Source organism: Eubalaena glacialis, chromosome 7 (genome assembly GCF_028564815.1).
Source record: "Eubalaena glacialis isolate mEubGla1 chromosome 7, mEubGla1.1.hap2.+ XY, whole genome shotgun sequence".
Classification (NCBI taxonomy): domain Eukaryota; kingdom Metazoa; phylum Chordata; class Mammalia; order Artiodactyla; family Balaenidae; genus Eubalaena; species Eubalaena glacialis.
In genome coordinates, this window is record NC_083722.1 from 110317622 (window position 1) to 110343962 (window position 26341).

Here is a 26341-nt window from a genome sequence, read left to right on the forward strand (position 1 = left end):
CCTGTCAATCACTCACCTGTTCTGCAGTTCTATAACGTTGCTTTTCAAGAACGTTGTATGAATGGAATTATGCCGTATGTAACCTTTTGCGATTGGCTTTTTTTCCACTCAGCATAATTTCCTGCAGATTTGAGTTGTCCAGTGTGTCAACAGTTCGTTCCTTTATTGCCGAGTAGCATTCCATGGTGTGGATGCACCCAGTCTGTTTAACCATCACCTGTGGAAGGACCTCTATGCTGTTTTCAGTTTTGGGTTATTATGAATAAAGCTGCTTTGAACATTTTATGTATGGGCTTTTGTGTAAACATACGTTTTCATTTTCCTGGGATAAATGGCCAAGAGTGTGGATGTTTGTTTTTAATAAATCAATTGCATTCATTTACAATTGAGCTGTTTCATCTACAAATCCACATTACTGAGTTCTTCTCAATAATCAGAAGATCTGGAATGATGGGGCCATAGGGACTCATGAGCCTAACAGGCCAGATGGGCCTAAGATCCCTGATACCCTGCCTAGTCCTTTGTATTTATTTACCTGCTGGGCAAGGCTCCTGGTTTGCCAATTTAAGTGGGCATAATTGGAACATGATAAGTTATATCATGAATTTTAACTGTATACACACAGGTATCTGCTTGTATATGCATAAAATCTGTCTGGAAGTATATACAAGCAGAAAACACTGGTTGCTCTGGGAAGGGTACTGGGTGAGGGGCAGTAAGGGGGTGTCACTTTTACTGTGAGCCCTTTTGAGCCTTTTTTAGCTTAAACCATCTGTTATTTACTTAAAAATGAATCAATAAAACATGCAAACAAGAACACTAAAAATTCCTCACAGATAACCTGCTCTGAGGCTGCTTTGTCCATACAACTCTTGTTTCTTTAGACAAGAGAACCCATTGGAATTTCCCCATCCAGGGAAGAGCCCAGGTCCAAGAGGTCTCTGGTTTGGGGCCTTTAGGCTTTGAGGGTGATCCCCAAACACCCCTGCTCACCATCCAAAAGCTGGATGACCGCTGAGGGGCACGCTCAGACCATCTGGGCCTCTCTGAAGCCTAGTGAGGTGTCTATGCCCAGCCTAGGGATCACCTCCTCCAAGAAGCCTTTCCCAGCCTGATTGAAATTCAGCTTCTCCCTCCCTCATCAGGCAGGGGCATCCATGTGCCTATCCGGTTACAATCCAGGGCACACTTCCTGGACCCTTCACACAGGCTGGGCCCCTGTGCACTTACCCCGCCTCTTCCTGACCTCCCACTAGGCTGGGCCCTCCCCGCAGCAGATTAACATCTTAAAGGCACTGGTGCACAGGGTACCTGCAGAGCTCACCCCCTCCTGTAATTCGTGACAAAGACTACTACAAACCTAGGGCACAACCTGTAAAGTGAATTTAAGATCTAAGATTTCTGCACGCACAATTCAGTGACGCTGAACGTTCTCTCTCTCTCTCTGTCTCGCTGGTGGGGGCGGTGGAGGGGTAGGATGTGCTCTGGCAGTGTTGGCGCCTTAAATCTGCCCTTTGGGTAACCTCCTCACGGCTTCCGGAAGACAGTGGGTGCAGCGCAGAGAAGAAGGGCTTTGGGATCTGAGAGCCTCAGTGTTGCCCTTCGTGGCTGCGTGGTCTTCAGGCCAACTCACCCTGTTTCCTCCTGGAGAACTGGGGATCATGATGCCTCCCTGGCAAGGCTTGGAGGAGGCTGAAGGGGGAGGGAGCACCCACAGGGCCCCCAGGGCTTCAGCAGGTCGCTTGCCCTTGCGGAACTGGGCCCCTCTTCTGGGTGCCTGGGCCAGGATGCGCTCCGCATTCCAGATTTCCTGGGGGCCTGTTCCTTTGTGTGTTGATGGTCTGAGCTCAAGGTCTCGGGAGCCTGGCGGACTTGTTTGTTGGGCCCTGGCCAGGGTCATTGGCCAGAGGCGCTGAACAGGGCCGAATGAATGGCTGCGGGACGGCTGAGAGGCTCCACATCCGCGTGCAGTGCCGCCCGAGAGTTTGAAACCAAGAGTTTGAAACCAGGGGTACGAGTGTGGAGGCCAGAAAACCGTGCAGGGCTTCCCGCGTGGTCGAGGGGCGCCACCGCCGCAGGGCGCCTCATCCCTTCTCCCCCGCCCACGGTGACTCGGGCGCGCGCCCCCATCCCACTCACCCAGGCCCGCGTGGCCCCGGGTGCGCTCCCCAGCCCCTCCCTCCGCCCCGCAGGGCCGGGGGCCGGGGGTGGGAGTCCGGCCCCCTCAGTTCCCGCGCTCAGGTCCCGCCGGGGCCCAAGAAGGGGGCCGAGGCCTCGGCCCTCGCCCCGCCCCCTCCCTCCCTCCCGCGCTTATCACCTGCCGGCCGGGCGCGAGGGGAGCGCGCGCGCGTGCGCGTGCGGCCGGGCTCCGGGTCGCGGGAGGTGAAGCGCGGCGAGGATGGCGGCACGGGGCCGGGGGCTGCGGACGCTGCTGCTCGCGCTCTCGGGGCTGCTGGCGCTGGGCCCCAGCGCGCTGGCGGCCAAGCTCAACATCCCCAAGGTGCTGCTGCCCTTCACGCGGGCCACGCGCGTGAACTTCACGCTGGAGGCCTCGGAGGGCTGCTACCGCTGGTGAGGCGCGGCCAGGCGCGGGGCCGGGGCGGGAGGCAAGCCTCGGGCGCGGGCGGCCGGGCTGGCGCGCTGCAGGTGCGCGGGCGCGGGGAGGAGGCCGCGGCCCCGTGCGGGTCCGGCGGGGCCTGCGGCGCGCGGCCTTCGGGCCAGGCCGGCGCCAGGAGGCCGGGAGCCGCGCGCCCCCAGCAGGCCCGCGCAGCAGGTGCGCCGGCGCGCGCTCCCAGGCGCCGGCTCGGCGGCCGGGCGGCCACTGGCCTGGCGGCTGGTCGCGCGTGACCCGGCGGCGTGCGCGTGGGTCGCCCCCACTGCGCATGGCGGCGCCCAGGCCTCCGCGCGCTCTGGCGGGAGGGGGCCCGCCGGGGAGGTGGTGCGGGCGGGAGCCCTGCTGTCGGCGGGACTCGCGGAGGGCGTGCGGCTGGCGCGGCGGAGGGCCCGCGAAGACCTGCCCGGCCCGGGGCTTCCGGAGGGACGTTCTGCCGGAGGGAGAGGGTCGCACCGGCGCTGCTGGTCCGGGATGCGCGTCCACGTGGTCGCACGCCTTTCTCGTCCAGGCTCCGGGAGAGGTGGTCAGGCCCCTGCAGAGCCCTAGGCTGGGGACGCCGCTTTCCGGAGCTTGGTGACCGGGGCTCATCCCTGGTGCCGGACTGGTGTGGGAATTGGGCTTGTGGAGAAGTGGGGAAGGTGTGTGTGGGAGTCGAATCAGTCGTTCCGCGTCTTCGGGAGGAACGTAAACCTTTGATGAAAGGTCTTTCGGAGGAAGCCCTAGGTGTTTAACAGATGATGCACCTGTTTTACAGATGAGAGATGCAAGGGAATGGTTGGTGGTTCACCCCAGGTTGCCCACAGAGCAGGGTTGCCTTGATCCCTAGCTTCCTGGGGTACTCAGGAGTTCTGCACCTTTTGTGGGGGATGTGATCTGGGAACCCCAGGAACTAATGAAAGTAGAGGTCCGCCCCACCTCACGGTAGCTGGGTGATGTGGTCCAGCCCTTCTTCCATCCTTCAGATGGAGAAGCAGCAGCCTGAAGCGGCCTCGGGGCTCCACCCAGAGCAGGTTCATTCCTAGCAGCCTAGCAGGGTGCAGGCGGTGCTGGGTGTGACCAAGGCCCTACCACACCTCCCCGCCACCTTGCTAGAGATGAAAAGGAACGGGTGCCCCCCCCACGCGCTACACCCTTGCTCCTCCCTTTGGTTCCCTGTTTCAAGGCTAGACAGTGTAACAGGGTGTGATCACAGTACAGAGAGTCCAACGTGTGTTAAGTCTGTTTGGATAGTCATCCGTGCACATCTGCGAGCCTGGTGCCGGAGCTCAGACTACTTTCTAGCTTATGTGCATGACTAGTACCTATTTGTGTTCTGAAGGTCACCTCCTGAAGTAAGGACAGGCCACATCAGACGAATGCATTTTGGCTTTAGCGCCTGCCTCCTCTGGAGGGTCGTATTTCTGGTTTGATATCACATCTTCTCTTTAACTTTTCTTCATCCCTGTCCAGGGCCCTGTCTGGTGTGGGGAGATCACCTGTTAGTCCACACTTTGCAGGTGATCGTGTTCCTTCTCTGGTTGAAGTTGTTCTCTTGATATGGGGGGCAAGAAAGAGGAAGCTGGCTATTAAAAACAGCTGGCTTCAAATGAATCCGTTTGGGTGTATTTGTATGCTACTTCCTCTGAGATTCTAGAGCTGTGTTTTTTGTTTCTGAAGTAACAACTTTTTTTTTTTTTCCTAACTGCATTTTCTTTTCTGAGAAGAGCTGGTGGATTTTAATTTATTTGTGTAGTTTCTGAGGAGGAAGGGAAAAAAACATTCCTGATCACTGATGCATCAGAGGGATGCTCAGTATCTTATAACTTGTTTTGAATCTGATCCATAGCTTTTATTGCAAATGTGTAACTGCTTACCTTAAGGGTCTTGGAGGTGTTTGGTGGCTGTGATTTTCCCCTTAACTTCACAGGAAAAGCTTCTGTCAGTCAAGCATTGGAAATGTTTTCCTTATTTTTAGTTTGCTCTTCCTAGTTCAGTCAGGTATTGCTTTAGTTTTTGAAGAGTCCCCTCTGGAGTTTCTTTTGTTTTTTTTTTTTAATTACTTATTTATTTTTGTCTGTGTTTGGGTCTTCGTTTCTGTGCGAGGGCTTTCTCTAGTTGCGGCAAGCGGGGGCCACTCTTCATCGCGGTGCACGGGCCTCTCACTATCGCGGCCTCTCTTGTTGCGGAGCACAGGCTCCAGACGCGCAGGCTCAGTAGTTGTGGCTCACGGGCCTAGTTGCTCCGTGGCATGTGGAATCTTCCCAGACCAGGGCTCGAACCCATGTCCCCTGCATTAGCAGGCAGATTCTCAACCACTGCGCCACCAGGGAAGCCCCCCTCTGGAGTTTTAAGAGTGGGCCTGAAGACAAGCTTTCTATCTGCATTCATCTATACCTGGGAGGAAAATAGCCCCTTCACCCAAGGAGTTCATTGTGAAGTCTGTGAGGTGAAGAACAGAGAAAATGAAAACCTTTCTGGACCTTGGGGGAATTTTTGCTCATCCTTTGACTTTTCGGCCAAGCTCCCACTTTACTGGAATCACTGCGTGCCTGAGCCCCAGGGGCTTTAAGTCTACTTTTCCTGTTCCTTGATTTTATAGCATCAAATAATCAGGCAATTTTAAGGTCAGGGGAACTGTAGAGAGCATCAGGTTAAAACTGTTCACATTTCAGTTGGAGCCTCAGAGAGGGCAGTGCTCTGGGGGACGCGTATAGGTAGTGACGGACTTGAGTTTGGGACCGTGCTCCCTGTTCCACCTCTTTCAGGGGTTTGCAGCCTCTGGCGAATTGGTCAGACCTGATTGAACCCCTCCAGTCACACCGAGGGATTGCTGGTTATGTGGCAAACTCCTGATTCTCTTTTGATGTTTCATGTTACTGAAAGGGCTCCAAAGCATCTTTCATTAGCTTCTTTTTAAGGCATCCTTTATATAAATGACACGAGAGAGAAAGTTGGGAAAAGGGAGAAAAAGAGAAGGATCCCATAATCCTTTTTCTATTTTTTTTTTTTTTGGCCGAGTGGCATGTGGGATCTTAGTTCCCCGACCAGGGATCACACCCACGCCCACTGCATTGGAAGCATAGAATCTTGGCCACTGGACCACCAGGGAAGTCTCCCATAATCCTTTGACTGTAACACAGTCAGTCACCATTTTGTTTTCCTTTTGATCACTTATTTCCCCCCTCGCCCCCGAAGCTCAAACCTGGTATTCAGGTCACTTGGGAACTTCCTTCTCTACCAACCACCAGCAAATGTTAAAGCCCCGCTGTCTTTCCACGTTGCTTCATGATCTTAAGTTTTCAGTGTCTGAGCACCATGCTGCTGGGTAGATGTTCCATCATCCGTTGATTCTTTTCCCTGCGGTTGAAGTTGGAAGTCCAGGGTGTTCTGGATTCTCCAGGGGGCTGCCCTGTCTTGGAGGAAGTCAGTGTCTTAGGTAGGCTTCCCGGAAGTAGAGCCCAAGGCAGGGTTTGGTTTACTGAGAGGGCACTCTGCTGGGAAGCGAGGTAGGGGAGGGGAGAGAGCGAGGATGTGGTCACAGGCAAAGTCCAGCCTTGTGCTGGTCCTTGTGACCCTCGAGTTGAATTGCGCTGCAGGTTGTCCTCCCTTGAGGCCAGCCGGAGACCAAGCTTTTGCATTTTTTCACCCATTGTAAGTCAGCCACTGGCTGCCCTGGGGAAGGGGGTGTGTGCAGCCTCCCAGGCCTCTGGGCAAAGCACCTATTGGCCAAGGGTGTTGGACTGAATAAGGTTGCAGGTGTAAAGTGTGAGCTGCGCAGCCCGCCTGCAGCTGGGGCGGGGGTGGGTGGACCTGCCTGGTAAAGAGCATCTGGCAGGGTGTCCACAGCGCCCACTGTACTGAGCTGGGCCCGGATGCCTCGCCCTCTCCTGAGCACCTGGGAGCTGCCTGATGTGTTGGCCAGGCTTGGTCCGAGCCAAGATGCACGCTCTCACCACGGTCCACGGCCCAGGCGCCCCTCAGCCGAGGGCGGAAGTATTCTCTGGGAGGCCAGAGGGAGCCCTCTCTGCTGCCTGGACCCCGTAGAGTGGGGCTCATCCGTGGAGCGTGCCGTGTGCCAGGCGGGTCAGGTGACCCTTGGAGAGTCAGTGGGCAGAGAGAGCCCCCAGCCGCTCTGTCCTTGCCCATCTGTGACTGTGGGAGGCCTGAGGCGGTGCACGTCCCAGGGTCTCCCCGCTCACCCCCAGCAGGAGGCAGCCGTGGGTCACCCTGCGGCCCTTTGCCGGGGCAGTCGGGGAGAGGGGTGTGGCCTCCGGAAACCCCTCTGCCCGCCCAGGGAGCCAGGTTGGAACAGCATCCAGCCCCGCTGGCTTCTGCTCAGAGCCTGCGGGGCAGAGGCGGGCAGGTGCTGGAGGCTGGGCAGGTGAGGCAGTAGCACCCGAGGGAGATTGGAGCGGCAGGCTCAGAAATGGACGTAAAAATTTTGCAGTGTGGAAGCCCTACTGAAAAAGTGGCTTTAATTTAACCAGAGGCCCATCATTTGGCCCTCCCTGACCCCGAAGCTGTCCTCTGTTCCTCTGGGTCTAGAGCGTTCGCCCTTTACAGCCTGTCTGTGGGCCCTGTGTCTCCTCACACACCAGGATCAAACCTCCCTCCTCTTTCCTCTGCGGGGGCCTTGGGACGGTAGACCTCTCAGCTGGGGCTCATATTTCTGGCGGTTTGAGGTTTGGGCAGAGATGCCAGAGCCACTGCAGTGCCCAGGACAGTGCTCACTGTGAAGGGCTGTCCCGCTGATGCCCGGGGATGAGCCCTGATCAGCAGGGGGGTGTCTCACAGGTAAGGGCTGGGGACTCACCAGCTAAGTGATGGATATCTGTGACTCTTGCGATGAGCCAGGTCCTGGGGCTTGGATGGTGAACAAGCAGGTGAGGCCCTGCTTTCATGGCATTTGTAGTTGACTGTGGGAGTTAAATAATAAACCAAGATGAAGTCAATGGCTGTGTTTTATATGATAGTAAGTCTGGGAGAATGGCCTGCTGCGATGACCTCAGGGGTGGAGTGCCTTTCTGGACAGGAGATGGAAAGGGGGTTGTAGGGTCAGGAGTTGGGCAGGGTGGCCTGGGCCTGTCTCTCCCTTCTGCACCAGACCCACGGGCTGTTGCAGCCCTGGTTCCCCCAGGGCTGGTCATGTCCCCCCACCCAGACCCACAGAGGGAGGTGACAGCAAGTGTGTTCACTCAGTGGCCCTGCTTCTGTTGGTGGTTTTCTTCCTGCTTCCCTTGTGGGCACCCCCCCCAACCCAAGCTTCCTCTGCCCCTTGAGGTGGCTTCCGCCCTGCAGGCCCTGCCTCCGTCATGGGGGGGCGGGGAAGGGTGGACCTGCTGGTGGGTGGAGGGAGGGCTGTGTCTTCCTCTGCTCCCACTCTCCCCTTCTTTGCACAACCGTCACTTCTCCTTTTTCCACTGTGGCTTTCTGGCCTGACCCTCCCTGTCCTCGGGTTCCCCTGTCCCACTAGACACCCTCAAGATAAAAATTCATTTCTGGTGCCAACATGTTGTTTCCATTTTTTCTTTTTAAAAAAAATTTGGTAAAATATACATATCATAAAATTAACCATTTTTAAGTGTCCAGTTCAGTGGCATCACGGCACTCACACTTATATAATAACCATTACCACCATCATCTCCAGAACGTTTTCAGCTTCCCAAACAAACTCTGTCCCCATTAAACGCTAACCCCTCCCCCTCCCCCGGCCCCTACATCCACCTTCTACTTTTCCTAATACCCTGTAATATCTGCCTGTTTCTTTTTTGGGGGTGACAGTGTCCCCCACCCCACCCCCCGAATGCAGTAGCATTGTTTCGATTCTTGTTTGTTTTTATGGTTACCTCAGATGGATGGCAAATGGTGTAGGCTTTCTATTTACACTAGTGATATAAAGTTTCCTTTTAAAGTATTGTTTCAGGACTTCCCTGGCGTTCAGTGGTTAAGACGGGGCACTTTCACTGCAGGGGACGCGGGTTCAATCCCTGGTCGGGGAACGAAGATCCCACATGCCACGGGGCACGGCCAATAAATAAATAAATAAATAAAGTACTTTTTCAATAAGGAAGAATCAATTTAAAAGAAAAATGTAATGGACTTCCCTGGTGGTCCAGTGGTTAAGACTTCACCTTCCAATGCAGGGGGTGCGGGTTTGATCCCTGGTCGGGGAGCTAGGATCCCACATGCCTAGGATCCCACATGCCTCGCAGCCAAAAAACCCAAACATAAAACAGAAGCAGTATTGTAACAAATTCAATAAAGACTTTAAAAAGGTCCACATAAAAAAAAAAATTAAAAAAACAAATAAAAGAAAAAAGTAAGAAAAAGATACGAGGGTTACTTGGATGTAACTGGACGGGGGGCCGGGAAGGGCGGAAGGTGCAGGTGTCCAGGCAGCTGCCCCGGTGGGTGGCCAGAGACCCAAGTCCAGAGGCAGGGACTTGGAATGTTGCAGGTGGGGATGGCAGAGGGAACCAAATAGCAGAACCAGTTTTTCTGCTAACTCCTTTGCATACTTTGCATGTTATTCCCCACTCAGTGCTAAAAACAAAACAAAACACCTGTCTGGCAAGAATGATCAGCCACTGGACAAATGGGGAACCGAGACCAGGAGCCTCAGAGCCGCTCACCGGCAGAACCACATTCAAAACCAGGTCACAGACTCAGCTCAGTCCTGGGATGCACAGGAAATGTGCCAGACCTTCTCATCAATGGCTGTTTTACCCAGTTTCAGTAGGATTTTAGGGAAGTTGATGACACATTAGGAAGCAGTATTAAGGATGCATGTGGGGTAGGGGGTGATTGAGGAGGAGATGGAGCCATTTCTCACTGAGGTCCGGCAGCCTGGGCCCTCCCACGGGCAGCCCCAGGTAGGTGGAGGCCTTTAGCTCTGATTTGAACAACCTGGGTGCATTCACCACAAGGGGTGGAGGTGGTGTCTGGACCAGGGGTCTAGAGCCAGGCCCGACTGAGGTGTTTTCCAGGAATGTAACCCTGGGCAGGTTACTTCACATCCATGCAGGGGTTTCCTTGTGTATCAAATGGGGGGTTTCAATAGGAGTGTTGGGAGGCAAATAAAACATTTGTGATATGTTTTATTCCGAGCCTGACACTTAGTAAGCACATAATAAATGACAATTTTTTTTTTTTCTTTTTTAAAAAATATAGTACCAGTAGTTTGAATGAAATAAGGCAACAAGTCTTGAAGAATTCAGTCAGGGGATTTCATTTGTCTCAACTCTCCTGACTTTCCTGCATGTGACAGGAAACTCAAACCAAAATAGTTTAAATAAAGCAGGGATGTTGTTTTGGCAGAGTTTGTTTCAGGCTGCACACAGGGCTCAGTGATGTCAGCAGGGCCTGGTCTCGGGCCTCAGCCGGGTGCCCCCTGGGGTAGCAAGAGGACGGGTCCAGCCCTGCAGCCCTTGTCAAGCCTTGCACGCTGGGTCTGAGCACCTCCATCCAGGGGGATGCACAGCCGATCGGCCAGGCCCCAGCCACCTGCCTCCCAGGGTCCAAGGAGCATGGGTGCCCTGGAGCCTCATGGTGTGAGGGTGGAGGAGAGCAGCCACCCCCAGAAAAGCTGGGTGCTGTTACTGAGGAGGGGGAATGGAGTCTGGGCAGCCAAAACCCAACACGGGTCCCCTGCAGGAATGACACCCATGTGTGCACGTTTGCCTTGCTTCCTGTTTGCCCAGCTCTGTGTGTGTGTGTGTGTGTGTGTGTGCGTGCGTGCGTGCGTGCGCGGCGCGTGGCAGTATATATACCCTGGGTTTGCTCACCTGGGGCCCTTGTCGGGAGCTGCTGTGATCTGGGAGGGGGTCTCGCTGGGATGTGGGTGAGCAATTCGAGAGGAGAGGAAGCAACATGCCCACCAGCCCTGAACCGCAGGCTCCCCACCTCCCGTGCAGGACTTGGGGAAGGGTTCCCAGGCATAGAGCCCTTGGTGCCTCTCGGTCCACTTAGGACATTTGGTAAAATTAAGTTTATAATTACAGACCTTCTCATAAAGAAAACTCCAAGCCCAGGCGGCCTCACTTGTAAATTCTATGAAACGTTTAAGGAGGAAATAGTACAAATCCTTCATAAACTCTTTCAGGAAAGGCAGGAAGAACAGTCATTTCCTAGCTCCTTTTTATGAGGCCAACATTACACTGATTGCAAACCAGGCTCAAACATTATAAGAAAAAGAAATTCACAGACGCAGAGTACAAAATTCCTTAACAAAATAGCAGCACATCAAATCCAGAAAAATATAAAAAGGGTATTGTATTATGACCAGCTGGGGTGGATCTCAGGAATGCAAGGTTGGTTTAACACGAACCAATCAATGTAATTGCTTGATCAACAATAAACAATTAATTCTTCTATCAACAAAATGAAGAAAAGCCATATAATTGTCTCAGTAGGTGCAGAGCATTCAACAGTCATTCATGATAGAAATTTGCAGCAAGTTCGGAGTAGAAGAGAATCCATAACCTGATAAGGGGCATCTACAAAAACTTGCACCAGAGTCTTAGGCTGGGTGCAGTGAGGGCAAGAAATGAGCACGCCACGGGCGCTGTCCTCACACTCAGTCTCCGAGGGGGTCGGACAGGGAGAAGGATCACGCCAGCCATGGTCTCAGGGCCTTTGCACTCGCCGATGCTTTTGCCCGAATGCACTTCTCCCAGATATGCAGGGATCCCGTGTCTGCCCCTCCTCCTCACATGCCCCCTGTGAGGGAGGCTCCCTTCACCATCCAGTTGGAAACTACAGCCTTTCCCTCCCTGCCTTCTATTTGTCCATAGCACTGTTGTCTGAGATCCCACCTTCACTCACTCATTTTGTCTGTTCTTGTTCTCCTCCCACTAAAACGTAAACTCCGTGAAGGTGGGGATTAATGTGTATTTTGTACTTTGTTGTGTCCCCAGCACCTAGAACGGTACTTGGAGTGTTGCACATCACCCAATAAATATGGATTCAATGAATGAATGAATGAATGGGTGCATTAGGGACCCCAAGGAGGACCAGCTGTGGGAGCTGAGTGGAGGTTGAGGAGGATCAGGGATGGGTCCGTGGAAGAGTTACCATTTCCCATGAGCCCTCCAGGCCGGCCGCACAAGAGCTGGTGGGAGGGACACGAGAAGTGGAGGGATGGGGGGGAAGCTGGGGGAGGGAGAACTTCGGAGCAGAGGTTAGACTTGAAGTCAGAAGCTTCAGGCTCTTGCCGGTGCTGAACCCTACTTCGGGCCTGAATCTTTGCTTGTGGCTCTGAGGATGTCTGCGGTTGGGGGTAGGGCCCCACCAGCAGGGATCAGGGTCAGGCTTCATTCAGGGAAGGGGATGGACAGGTCACACATGAATGATCACAATCTAGATTGGGCCCACGTTTTCTTACTTTCTTTAAAAAGCAAAGATCTTATGGTCAGAAGCTCGCCGAACACCTCAGGGCCAGAAGCCTTTCGTTTAGGCACCTCCTCCTGGTGCCTGAGTTTGAGAGCTTACTATGTGTGACACCCTGCAGTAAGAGCTTTACATCTGTCATCCTATCTAATCTGCCCCAACCCTTTGCAGCAGGTACCACTTTTATTGCCATTGTACAGCTGAGGAAACAGAGGCACAGAGAATTGAGGTGGAACTGTTCGCTCAGTGTCACACAGCTGGCGAGTGGCAGCACCCTGCTGCCGTAGGCCTTCACCTTCTCAGCAGAGAGTGAGGCCATGTCACCATCACTGCCTGCGCCAGGGGCCCAGGGAGGCCCCTGAAGCTCCTCCAGTGGGCCTTAGGGCGAGTCCATGAGTGGGGAGGGTGGGCAGGCGTGCTGACCACCAGCTGAGATGCACAGAATGACCAGGTGTGCAAGCTGGAGCAGCTCTCATCCTTTCTGAGCAGCGGCCGTTCGTTTAAACTGGAGACAGAGGAAGGCTCTTTCGGCAGAAAAGCCATTGAGCCCGGACCTGCTTCTTTGGCAGAACGTGATGCTGTGTCCGAGTGACCTGGCCGTCGGAGCTGGTTTCTGGGTGGGCCTCTCAACTGTGAGCTCTGCGCAGACCCCGCCTTCTCTGAGCCCTGCTCCCTGGACCCGTCCTGCCGCCTGGGCCATGAGCCCAGAGCCCGCGAGGGTTAGGCTGAGGGAGCTGATGCGGCCCACGTGCCTTCTCCCCCCTTCCCTCCTTTCCTCATGTGGGTCCTCCCCAACCAGTGTGGGCACAGACTGGTTCTGAGAGCTCCAGCTATCAGTGCGAGAGGCTGCTCTGTCCTTGTTTTATAGAAACACTGGAAAATGGCAGCTGATGGACAGACCCCGCCCCTCACAGCTGTCCTGGGAATGCTGTGTTTCCTTCCCGAACTGCAGCCGCTTCATGCTACTGTCAGAGTGCCGCCTTTTTAGCGTACCACGTATACGAAAACTTACTCTTTCCTTCAAAATGACTCCTTTTTTGAACATCGGACATTCTCTTCAGTATTAACATTTAGGAGCTCATAAGTTTGATACATTTGTTTTTCCTGAAACAATTAAAAATGAATGTGTAGTAATTAAATGACATAAAAAGTCAATTTAAAAATAGTTCATCGGTGCCTCACTGCTCTCTGGTGTTGTGTGCTCCGTACCCTGGGGAAAGCACTCGTGTAGTGGGAGGATTGTCTGATCTGGAGTCACACAGACCTGGCTGTGATCACTGGCCCTGCCACGTACAGCTGTGTGGCTTTGGGGAATTACTCAACCTCTCTGAGCCTCGGTTTGGTTTTCCCATATAGGCCTACTGGAGGATTAAGTAATCTGATGGACAGAAGTATTTAGCTCTGGGTTTAACACATGGTAGATAGTTTCTTTTGTTATCTTCTTTGCCCACCCTGTATTGGTCAGGGTTCTCCAGAGAAACAGTATGTGTGCATGTGTGTGTGTGTATACACACCTCTGAAGGCTATCAGGCAGGAGGAACTCCCTCTCATTTACAGATGGGTCAGCCTTTTTGTTCTATTCAGGCCTCAACTGATTGGGTGAGGCCCACCGACACTGGGGAGGGCAATCTCCTTTACCCAGTCTACTGGTTTAAATGTTAATCTCATCCCCAAACACCCTCAGACACACCCAGAATAATGTCTGACCCAGTAGCTGGGCACCTCATGGCCCGGCCAGGTTGACACGTAAAATTAACCACCACACTCCCCCAGCACACTTCTATATTTTAATAACAGTCTCTGGGTGTCTCTGCGTTTGCCAGACGGGACCTTCTCCTGCCTGTCATCCCTTATGTCCGGCGCTCTCTGCCTGGCTCAGGGTGCAGGGTGATTAAGCATCGCTTCTGTGAAGAATGACCCATCCTCCCTCCGTGGCGAAGGTGATCCTTCTCTTGCCAGATCCTGGAGGCAGAACATTCTAGAATTGCACATGTGGCAGCTCTTCCCTTCCCAACCCAGGGGAGAGACAGCGTCCATCTCTGGGGCTGCTCAGGCTTTCTGAGAGCTCTGAGATGCAGAGACAGTACTTCTGAGGGGCCAAGAGGTGATTCGAATGGAAGAAAACTTTCCAAATTTCCAAATAGCAGAAAACTTTCCAAATTCCACATTTGGGCTTGGAACACCTGTGTCTGACCCTGACCCTTGGAGTGGCCCTAAACCAGTCCCCTCGTCCTTTTGAGTCTCAGCTTACTCACCTGTAAAATGAGGGCAGAGCAATCCTTCTCTAAGTCACATCCAATGTTAGAGGGGAAATACTTCTATTTAGAAGTTAGAATAATACAGAAAAGAACAGAGAATAACAATGAATACCCATATTTCTACCATCAGAATTAGCTGTTGTTAACAGTTGGTGTAGTTGCCTCCAGTCTGGCTTGTTTTGGTAAGAAATACAACGTTACAGGTAAAGCTGCTGCCCCCTGTGCTGCCCGCTCCCCGTTTTCACCCCCCCCGGCCCCCCACAGTCCCCATTCTGAGTTTGAGTACCCCGTGTCCCTTTCCCTATATAATCCCTGGCAGGCGCCTTCAAATGTGCTTTTTCACCCCATGTGCCACTGGCCAGCACCATCCCTGCAGCGACGCCCGATACCAGGCCCAGGGGCAGGTCACTGCTGGGTCTCTGTCTTGTGTCTCTTAAAGGCACAGCCAAAGCACACGGGCCTCCGAATGCTCCAGAAGGTGTCAGATAACTGAAAATAACCCTCTGCTGGGCGCAGAAACACCACCCTAGACTGTCTTAAACCCTTTGTAGGTCGTCGGGATGGACCCTCCAGCTTCAGATGCGGGGTCCTGGAGCGGGGTGAGGGGCAGAGTGGGGGGCGCTTTGCAGCCTCCCAGCTACCCTGTGAGGGTGGATGCCAGCTCCCTTGCCCTGAGCTTAGCCGAGGTGGGCGGGCGTGGGCCTGCAGGCCGGTGCCACAGCAGAGCTGCACCCCCTGCGTGGGAGCCCCCCGTCTGCTGGCTGGACCTTGTTGCAGGTCTGAGGGTGGGGTGGGCAGCTGCTTTGGCTGCTCTGTCTCATGTCCAGGCTGTAGTATCTGCCCTTGTACCTGCCCTAAGTGTGAAGAGGAGGGACTTTTCTTAAGAGCTGCTGGGAGCACTCAGTCCATGGCAAGGATTAGACGTCATCCCTGGGGCCGCCTGACCGCCTGGCTCTGCACTTGAAGGCCCGACCCGGGGCCACTCACCGCACCTCACTGAGCACCTGAAGGGCAGCCGGGGCCACGTGTCGGAAAGATGATGTCTGGGCTGTGTTGGGTTAAATAATACGTGTCATTAGAATTAACTTCGACCAGGGATCGAACCTGTGCCCCCTGCAGTGAAAGCGTGGAGTCCTAACCGCTGGACCGCCAGGGAAGTCCCTCATATGGCTTTTTAATATGGACTTAAAAAAAAGGATGACTCAGCCGAGCACAGGGCAGGGAAACTACTCTGATGATACTATAGTGGTGATCACACGTCCTTATACATTTGTCCCAACCCGTGGAATGTCCAACCCCAAGAGTGAGCCCGCCTGTGAACCGTGGACCCTGGGTGATGATGATGATTCAGTGTGGGTTCATCAGCTGTGACAGAAGCGCCATCGGGGGGGATGTGGACGGCGGGGCGGCTGCGTGTGTGGAGGTAGAGGATGTATGGGAACTCTCCACACTTTCCACTGAATTTTGCCGTGAACCTGAAACTGATCTAAAAAATAAAGCCTATGAGATTGATTTCACCTGTTGCTTTTTAATAAGGCAATGAGGAAATTTTAAGTGTGATTTGCTGTGTGTTTCTATTGGATGGGGCGGCTTATCAGAGCCCTGCAGCCCTGGAGGCATCGCATGAGGGGCGCTCCCGGCCTGCGGGCATTTTGGGGCCGCCCGTGGAGGGCCTGGGCACTGGAGGAGGACTTCAGGCCTCTCCAGCTTGAACGAGGGCAGTCTGCTCTTATCTGCATTGATTTCTTTATTGGGACTGTGTCTGAGATTAATTCACTGCCCTGAGGGAGTGAGAAAAGAGCTTGTCATCCCTGTTCCATTCTTGAGGAGCCTGGGGTTCCGTGAGGGCAGATTTACAGCCCAGACGGGAGCCCAGATCCCCAGGGAACCCAGGGGCCACTGAATAAGACATGCCACACTGTTTCTCAAAGGTAGAAGCAGGAACGAACGATGAATGGTCTTATTTTTAAAAAAGACTTTATTTTTTAGAGCAGTTTTAGATTTGTTAAAAAATTGAGCCGAAATGACAGCGATTTGCTGTATAGCACACCCTCAACGTCCCCCACCATCAACATCCCCTACCAGATGATGCATTAGTTACAGTTGATGAACTTACGTGGACACATTATTATCACCCAAAGCCCATATTTCACGTTTAGGTTCATGGTTGGCATTGATTCTACGAGTGTAGACAAATGTGTAATGACTTGTATCATCGTTGGAGTATCACACAGAATGGTTTCACTGCCTTAAAAATCCTCTGTGCTCGGATTATTCATCCTTCACACACCCTGTCATTTAAAAAAAATTTTTTTTAATTTGGAATAATTTTAGATTTATAGGAAAGTTGCAAAGATAATACAGAGAGTTCCTGTGTACCCTTCACCCAGCTTCCCCTAAAGTTAGCATCCTTCAAAACCATGAATATTGAGAAAAGGAAAACATTAACACTGACTGGTACATGACTTAACTAAACTCAAGACTACTTGTATTTCATCAGTTTATCCACTGAGGTTCCTTTTCTGTTCCTGGGTCCAAGCCAGGATCCTCCATCACGTTTGTCTCCTCAGTCTGCTCTGATCTGTGTGCATTTTCTGTTTTGTTCTTGTTTCCATGTCAGTTTTGTTTGTCTGTGTGCACGTGTGTGCATGAGTGGGGAGGTCTGATGCCCTTCAAAATCATCTTGGAGCAGTCAAAGCTGCTGCCATTGAATGGTGTGGTGCCAGGGTGAGCCCGGGGACCTGTTTGCACCTCCTTGCCTAGGCGTGTGTTCCTGTCTTCTTTGTTGTCCCCCTTGGTCTCTGAAATGCTCTTTTCTCAGAGAAGGTCTCTCAGTGCAGGGACCACAAGTGCATTTCCCTGGTGGCTTAGATTTCTTTCCTCAACTGTGGGTGAGTTTATTCTCAGAGTAGAGGTGTTGGTGCACTCAGCATGTGCCCGTGGTGTCTGTGCCATCCAAGCATCCTTAGTGAGTTTGGAGAGGCTGCTGTGCCTGCCTGGCCCCGGGGATACTTGCGTCGACTTGGAGATGTCTGTCTGGGTGTGTTTCACACCGTTGCTTTTTAACACCAGGCTGTTTTCACAAGTTTCCTTCTGAATAACCGAGAACGTTGATGCTCCAGGGAGTTAAAGCAAAGGGAGGGGATGGCAGCCGTGACTCGGGAGTGCCCGCTCTGTGCTGGGCACCGCGCTGAAGGCAGCCCTAGGAACCTCGGATGCCCTTCCATGGGGCCTCCCCGCCCAGAGCTCAGTGAAGGCAGCCCTGACTCTCTGCTCTGAAAAGTGGGAATCGCCCTCAGAATAAATCTAAGCTCCTTACTGCGGCCTCCAATGTCTCCCCAGCCTCAGCACTCCATCTCCTTGACCTCAGCATTCCATCTCCTTGACCTCAGCACCCACAGTTCCTTGACCTCAGCACCCCATCTCCTTGACCTCAGCACCCCATCTCCTTGACCTCGGCACCCCATCTCCTGGACCTCGGCACCCCATCTCCTTGACCTCAGCATCCCATCTTCTTGACCTCAGCACCCCATCTCCTTGACCTCACACCCCATCTCGACCTCAGTGCCCCCATCTCCTTGACCTCAGCACCCCATCTCCTTGACCTCACACCCCATCTCCTTGACTTCAGCACCCCATCTCCTTGACCTCACACCCCATCTCCTTGACTTCAGCACCCCATCTCCTTGACCTCACACCCCATCTCCTTGACCTCAGCACCCCATCTCCTGGACCTCGACACCCCATCTCCTTGACCTCAGCACCCCATCTCCTTGACCTCAGCACCCCATCTCCTTGACCTCACACCCCATCTCCTTGACTTCAGCACCCTATCTCCTTGACCTCACACCCCATCTCCTTGACTTCAGCACCCCATCTCCTTGATCTCACACCCCATCTCCTTGACCTCAACACCCCATCTCCTTGACCTCGGCACCCCATCTCCTGGACCTCGGCACCCCATCTCCTTGACCTCAGCATTCCATCTCCTTGACCTCAGCACCCACAGTTCCTTGACCTCAGCACCCCATCTCCTTGACCTCAGCACCCCATCTCCTTGACCTCACACCCCATCTCGACCTCAGTGCCCCCATCTCCTTGACCTCAGCACCCCATCTCCTTGACCTCACACCCCATCTCCTTGACTTCAGCACTCCATCTCCTTGACCTCACACCCCATCTCCTTGACTTCAGCACCCCATCTCCTTGACCTCAGCACCCCATCTCCTTGACCTCGGCACCCCATCTCCTTGACCTCGGCACCCCATCTCCTGGATCTCGGCACCCCATCTCCTTGACCTCAGCATCCCATCTTCTTGACCTCAGCACCCCCATATCCCAGGGCCCAGATGGCACCGGCCCCTGTTCTTGGAGCTCGCCAGCTGCTCCCACCCCAGGGCCCTCCCTGAAGCTCCAGACCTCTGCATGGTGTTGAGTAGGGGCCTCCCTCAGAGACCCTCCCCAGCTCCGTCTGCAGTGACGCTAGTGGTCCGCGCTCACGCAGCAATGCAGTGTCCGCTCTGCTCCTCCCGACTTGTCCCATTTCACTCCCCCGGGAACTGCTGTTATCCCCGGTCTCAGATGAGAAACCGTGCTCTGACCCTGGGTGCCTCTCCGTCATGCTTTCCCTGCAGCTGTTTATTCCAAGGCCCGAGTGTCCGTGGGAAGTCATCTCACGGATTTTACAGCTCCGTCTCTGTGTGTGTTTACCTGCCCTTCCGCCCACCTTCCCTGTAACCTCGGCCCCGTGCGCTGGGCCGTGTGCCTGTTGCCAGGGTTCCCGTCGGTGAGCTGTTGGGGATGGAGGTGACCGTCTGGGAGGCTGCCATGTGCCAGGTCCGGCCTAGAGGTCAGCAGGTACCTGGCCTCTCCTCCTCCCCAGGGACTGTAGGCACTTTTCCCACCAATAGTTATTTCCAGTTCCGTGGAATAGTCCTGTCAGGTGACTGTTGAACATGGAGGTGTTTTCCAGTGTCCTGAGCAGTGACTCTCTGCCTGTGTGATATGTTCAGGGCTGGGGTGGGGGTGAGGTGGGAGGGGAGGTCCACACCCTCAGGATGTCCTGCTCCTACTAGAGGGGCCTCGGCTGCCTGTCTCCTCTGGGTTTGAAGCTGGTGGAGCCTGGCCCTTCTGTCCTGTGAGTCTGGGACAGATGCGGGCTGCGGCTCTGGCTTCTGGTCCCAGCCCTGCCTCTCCTCCGGTGGCTCCAGAGGGTGAATTCTCTTCTTCTCGCCGCAGGTCATCAACCCGGCCGGAGGTGGCCAGCATCGAGCCTCTGGGCCTGGGCGAGCAGCAGTGCTCCCGGAAGGCAGTGGTGCAGGCCCGCCTGTCCCAGCCTGCTCGCCTGACAAGCATCATCTTCGCGGAGGACATCAGTAAGGCCTCCCAGTGCCCTGCGTGGCCCCTGGTGGGGATGGGGGCTGAGGGCCTGGAAACGCCCCGCTGAGACCTTGGGCCACAGGGACGGAAGAGCCCATGGCCACGCTTTCCCTTCTCTTGTTGGGTCTGAGGACGCCCATGGAGCTGGGGGGACGCTGAGCAAGCAACATGAACCCTGGCCCCCCCTGCCAGCACCTTGTCCTGCTTTCCCTCCCGTGCAGGCTGGCTTTCATTTCTAAGTTATTATTTGCTACCAAAATAACTCTTAATGGGTGTTGATTCAAAATGAAGAAAGTTGTGCAATGTTTCACTTCCCCATGTTTCATTTGCCATATTATGGTCGTAAGATGCTTAGAAAACAATGAATTTTCTGTCCTGCTTTTCCCCCACCTAACATGGTATGAAAAGTTTCCCATTTTATTATAGAATTATTTTTAATGGCCGAATAATATTCTTTTTTTTTTTTTTTTTTTAAACTTTGGGTTTATTTATTTATTTATGGCTGCGTTGGGTCTTCGTTTCTGTGCGAGGGCTTTCTCTAGTTGCGGCAAGTGGGGGCCACTCTTCATCGCGGTGCGCGGGCCTCTCATTATCGCGGCCTCTCTTGGGGCGGAGCACAGGCTCCAGACGCGCAGGCTCAGCAATTGTGGCTCACGGGACTAGTTGCTCCGCGGCATGTGGGATCTTCCCAGACCAGGGCTCGAACCCGTGTGCCCTGCATTGGCAGGCAGATTCTCAACCACTGCGCCACCAGGGAAGCCCCCTGAATAATATTCTTAACCAGAGGTTGTGCTATAAGCATTCCCTTATATGAGGCATTCAGATTGTTTTCAGATGTTTGTTTCAGTGTTATATAGGAAAATAAATAGTTTTATTCAGGGAACAATTTTGGGTTCTTTCAGGTTATTTCCTGCCAAGGATAGATTCCCAGCTTTACTGGGTCACAGCCTATGAATATTTTTAAGGTTTTTGATAACTGGGGCTGAATGGCTTTCTCACAAAGTTAAGGGCGTACAAGTAGTTATATGGTGCCTGGAGAATGGTCAGAATGATTTCGTGTCACAAGCTGTTATTTTTTACATTAGAGGATTCTCCAGGTAATGCCATTTATGTGTCTTATTGATGGAGCAGGTAAAAAATCCGTGTAGACGTGCACACTTTTTTTATACTATAGTGTAGTTGATAGTCTTGTGCAAAAACTGCAGTGTAAACACAGACACACACAAACGCACAGATTCCGGGTGTAATTGCTAATCTCAGGGTAGGGACAGGCATTCAGAACAGCATCGTCCTTTTGGATGCTAACTCATTATACCAGAACCCTTGTTGTTTAGCTCAGTGGTTACACTCTGAACAAAACTAGGAATTCTAGGAAGAGTGTGTTGCACACAGCTTTAAACGCTGGCGCTCGCGGTGGAAAAGTGCAAGATGGGCAATGAAAGTGTCTGGAAGGCCCTTACTTCCTGGACGTCCGTGCTGACTCTCGGGCCTCGTGGAGCTCCTGAGGGTCGACTCGGTTCTTCCAGCCCCGTTTTTTGGGGGGGATTGTTGGTTTCCCTTGTCTTTGCCAAAGAATAAGACCACCCAACCTATGAGGCGCTGGAGGTGGGGTGGCGGCCTTCCGGCTGACCCTGTGTTCCCGCCCCTGCAGCCACCGGCCAGGTCCTGCGCTGCGACGCCATCGTGGACCTCATCCACGGCATTCAGATCGTCTCCACCACCCGCGAGCTCTACCTGGAGGACTCCCCGCTGGAGCTTAAGATCCAGGCCCTGGACTCGGAAGGTGAGGCCACTGGCCTGGCGGGCTCTGTTTCTTCCTCTCCTCGTGTGCGGCCCGCTCTCCCCCAAGTGGGGCTGCTCCGGCCAGGGGGGCAACGTGGAAGAGGTCAGGACCACCTCTAAGTGGATGCCGGGCCTGCGGTGGCAGCGAGGCCATGGCCACTTCTCCACAGGGCCTGGAGGCCAGCTCCGTGCCTGTGCACAGCTGGGAGGGGCTCACGGGGTCACTGCTGTGAACAACAGAGGCTCTGGGGTCTGGGGCTGGCTTCTTGATCCAGATTTCAGCCTACGCATGCGCGCGTGTGTGTGTGGGTGTGGAAGAGAGCACGTCTATGTCGCCGGCCCCACGTACCATCCTTCACTTCGTAAAAGAGCATTGGCTTGTTCTGGGCTGGGATTCTTTGTAGAAGGTCTGTTCTGCTGGTTGGCAGACTGTCTTGGCTGTGGCCTGACCTCTTGGTCAGGGAACGAAGGGAAAATCTGTAGGGTAAGGTTCTTGTTGAAGAAAGTAGGTCAGGCAAAAGGCATCTTCCAGACCAAGGATCTTCTAAAACTTCAAGTCCAAGCCAGGACTCACCTTGTCTTTGAAATCTCCCCTGACCACTCTAGCCCCCCTGCCCCGGCTTCTTAAAAACATTGTTATAGATCAGGGTTTCTCAGTCTAGGCAGGATTGACGTTTGGGGTAGATAATTCTTTGTGGTGGGGACTGTCCAGTACATTTTAGGGTGTTTGGCAGCATCCCTGGCCTCTATGCACTGGACGCCAGTAGCACCCGCTGAGTTGTGACAACCAAAAATCTCTCCAGCCATCGCCAAATGTCCCGTGGAGGCAGAATCAGTGTTTCGAAGCATCTGTCCGAGCCTTCCTTCCGCTCTGTATGCATTCATCGGATAAGCTGCCCAGCTTCTCTGAACTCCCCTCTGATCTGTGAAACTGCCATGATGACGCTTACCTGGTCACGAGGACCTGGTGAGTGAGTGTGAAGGGTCAGCCCCGCCTGGTGTGTGGTGGGCGCTCAGTGCGCTGGGTGGCCATGGAGTGTCTTCTGCCTTCTGGGTCTGCCAGGTCCTGGGCTACTGCTGTGGAGGGGCGGGCACACTGGGCCTCTGCCCCTAGCATCTCAGGCCGGGGTGTCCACGTGTAGATCAGGCCCCACATGCATCCCGGCAGGCGTGGTTTGTAATCATGTTGGGTGCAAAGTGTGAAGGGACCACTGGGTGGGGGAGCAACTCCAGGGGGCTTGGAGGTGGGGCGTGGAGGTCAGGGGTCAGAACAGTTTCTTAGAAGGCGGGATGTTTGACTGAGCCTCCAGGGATGTGGGGTCTGCCAGGCGGGGACCCCGTTTCATCCTTGAGACTGAAATTGGAGAGGCCAAGGGACGCAGGATGTAAAGGGGCCTTGTGTCAGGTGTGGGGTTTGTGCCTGGTCTTGAGGCAGAGGGCACCGAGGAGGGGTTTGTGCAGCGGGCTGATGGGAGCTCACCTGCCCGACGCGGTGGCGGGGGTCATATGCTGCTCACTGGAGCCAGGCGTCTCTGCGCGCCTCACCTGTCCTGACTCGTTTCACTTCCAGGAGTGGCGACTGAGAGAGAACACACGTGCACACACAGACACACAGACCAGGCACACACACATGCTAGTCCTTCGTACGCAGCAGAGCCAGAATCTGAGCTCCGGCCTGCTTGGGTCCCGAGTCCACTCTCAGCCAGGAGTCAGCACGTGTTTTCCGGGATGGGCTGGCTAGGAATTGTTTTAGGCTTTGCCGGCCAGATGGTCTCTGCAGCAACTACTCAGTTGTGTCAGCGTGGCTCTAAAACAGTCACAGACAGTGTGGAATGAATGGGTGTAGCTGTTCTAATAAAATTTTATTCACAAAAACTGGTGGGCGCTAGATCTGGCCCAAGGGCCGTAGTGTGCCAAGCCCTGCTCTTAACCTCTCTGGTCTATTTCCTGTCTTGTCACTTAAAAAAGAAAGTTTTGTTTATTTAAAAAAATTTTTATTTTATATTGGAGTATAGTTGATTTACAATGCTGTGTTAGTTTCAGGTGTACAGCAAAGTGGTTCAGTTATACATGTATCTATTCTTTTTCAAATTCTTGCCCCATATAGGTTATTAGAGAGTATTGAGCAGAATTCCCTGTGCTATACAGTAGGTCCTTGTTGATTATCTACTTTATATATAGTAGTGTGTACATGTCAATCCCAAACTCCCAATCTATCCCTCGCCACGACCCAAGTTTTGTTTATTTTTATCGAGATTTATATACCATGAAATTTACCCATCTAAAGTGTACAGTTCAGTGGTTTATTTTAAAAGTATATTCACAAAGTTGTGCAACCGTCACCACTGTCTAATTTTAGAACATTTTCATCACTACGAAATGAAACCCCACACCCATTAGCAGTCAGTTCTTGCGCTTTCCTCTTTCCGGCCCCTGGCAGCCACTCATCTACTCTCTGTGCATATAGATTTGCCTATGCTGGACATTTGATATGAATGAATCATACAGTATGTGGTCTTTGGTGTCTGCCATCTTCCACTGAGCATGTTGTCAAGGTTCACCCATGTTGTAGCCTGTGGCGGTGCTTCGTTCCTTTTCGTGGCTGAGTGATGTTGCAGCGTATGGATGGACCACATTTGTGTATCCATCCATCAGTTGATGGACAGTTGGGATGCTGCCACCTTCGGGCTGTTGTGAATAGTGCTGCTGTGAACATGGGTTCGAGTCTTTGTGTGGACATAGGCTTTCATTTCCCCTGGGTCTACACCCAGGAGTGGAATTGCTGAGTCAAAGGGCAACTCTATATGTACCTTTCTGAGGAACAGCCGGAGAGTGTTTCCACAGTGGCTGTGCCGTTTCACATCCCCACCAGCGATGCGATGCATGAGTGTTCCGGTTTCTCCAAATCCTCACCAACACTTGTTATTCTCCATCTTTTTTTTTTTTTTTTTTTTTTTAATAGTTTATTCGTTTTTAAGTCACTTTGGTTTTTCCCCTTGGGCAGCTGGTGGACGTGTCAGGCATGGAAGGTGGCTGCCCGGCCTTCCTGTGTGGGACAGGTGCCCCGTGGCCCTAGGGGATCACGTTTCACAGTCCTCCCACTCCTAAGGTTTTGGTGGTGCATGTGGCCACTTCCGGGGGGAACCCCGGCTCACCCAGGCCTGCATACACTGGCCTTTCAGGAAGAGCCCAGATCAAGGCCCACCTTTGTGGTGCCAGGTGGTTCACTCCCTGCCTCCCTGTTCACTCTGAGGGTGTCCCCACCCTGAAGCACTTGGACTATTTCCTTAGAAATCCCCTCTTCCTTTGTCCTGAGCCTGTATCCTCCCTACTGGTCAGTCTCCTTTGTAAAGATGAACTTGACCTTCATAACCTTGGAGGGCCCCACAGTCTCAGAAGGGATGTACCTTATCTAGGTTGGTGCCTGTTTGGTTTTTACCCTGCTTGTGGCTCAGCAAACATTGTTAGGTGCCCAGCCCTAAGTGCAGTCTTTTACCCCATGAGGGTGGATGGTAATTATACATCAGCCCATTGTACAGACAAGCTGAGGCCTAGAGAGCTTCAGTGACTCACCCAGGGTCATGCAGCTCGTGGGCGGCAGAGCAGGGGCTGGAACTCTTGTCCACTAGGCCATGCTGCCTGTCTCCAACTGCTGCATTTTTCCTGGGCACTGTGGTCTGCACCAGGGGCTGGAGTCTACTTTATTGGCCTGAGGCCGTCTGCAGGGTTCCTGCCTCAAGTTAATGTTTTCAGAGTTCTCTCCCAGCCTGCATGTACCTGGTGCCCGGGCAGTGCTGGGCGGCTCAGGTCCCCCAAATGCCCCGCCTCACCTCCCACTCAGAGCACCTTCCACTCCCACTTCCGGATCTCTGCTTTCCGAAGCGCAGCCCCTCTGGGCATCCCCTCTGATATTTTCTCCTCCAGGGCTCTCCCAAGGTGGAGTGTGTCCCTCCCTGAAATCCCTCAGTGATTCGCAGGCCCAGTCTTGGGACACGGGGCACTTTTTACTCTTTGTCAGGCTCCGCACTTGGGCAGAATTGGGATCACTTCATTCTTTGTTTGACCCTGGACTTTGGGCCCAGCGGGCATCCAGCAAATGTCTGTTAAGTTGAATTGCTTAATGTTTTCCGGCTGCCCTCCTGGGACCAGGACAGGGGGTGCAGCCTCCGGAGACTGGGCCCTGGGATTTCCTTGTTAATATGAGCACTTGGCACACAGTAGGTCTAATAGCTGCTTTTAAAATTTTTTTTATTTTATATTGGAGTATAATTGATTAACAATGTTGTGTTAGTTTCAGGAGTACATAATAGCTGCTTTTCAAACAGACAAGGCAAAACTCTAGGCAGAAGCTTCTTGAACCGCCCCTTCCTCCAAGCCTGCAAATTCCTGCTGAATGTGTGGGTCTTGGAGCCTCTTCTGCTGGAAGGTGCCCTTGCTCACTGTCTGCTCTGGGAAGTTGTAGTCAGGTCACATGCCATCTCCTGTGGTTTTATTTTGTCTCCCAGACGTCAGGGCCAGCTTCACACAGGGCCTCGTGCTCCAAAGGTCCCCAGGCTTGGTTTCATGCTCCACTGTTGCCGTCTTGAAATTTTAATAAATTTATTTTTGTACTCGTGTTTTGTGAGTGGGGTCTGATGGGACTTGGAGCCTCAGTGATTTGAGATCCTGCTTCCCTGCCACCTCCCTGCCTCCTGGGCTGGGTTCCTGGCCACCTGTGCCCTGTCCCCTGGTGTCCTGGGTCCTGCGTGTCCTCTCCCTCCCCATCCTTGTCCTGTGACTACGGCCACCTTCCATCCCCAGCGGGGGCCTGGGATGGGCCCGTGTTCCCAGGGTATGTCGGGGTGGAGCGTGGCAGAGGCCATCCCTGTCCCAGGGCACGTCCATTCTAGAGGCTGCATTTTGGTCGGAGTGAGCCTCTCACCCACCCTCATCTGGTTTCCTA

The 26341-nt window shown here is 53.4% G+C and overlaps 1 protein-coding gene across 1 annotated transcript in view; it reads left to right on the plus strand.

Moving 5' to 3' along the window:
* The first annotated feature begins 2382 nt into the window (after positions 1 to 2382).
* NUP210 (nucleoporin 210) overlaps positions 2383 to 26341 on the plus strand; it is a 105478-nt gene continuing 81519 nt past the window's right edge. Inside the window, exons 1-3 of the mRNA XM_061197332.1 lie at positions 2383 to 2571; positions 19477 to 19613; positions 21269 to 21400. Of these exons, the coding sequence (XP_061053315.1) occupies positions 2399 to 2571; positions 19477 to 19613; positions 21269 to 21400 (442 nt within the window). The 5' untranslated portion in view covers positions 2383 to 2398. The remainder of the gene's footprint in view (positions 2572 to 19476; positions 19614 to 21268; positions 21401 to 26341) is intronic.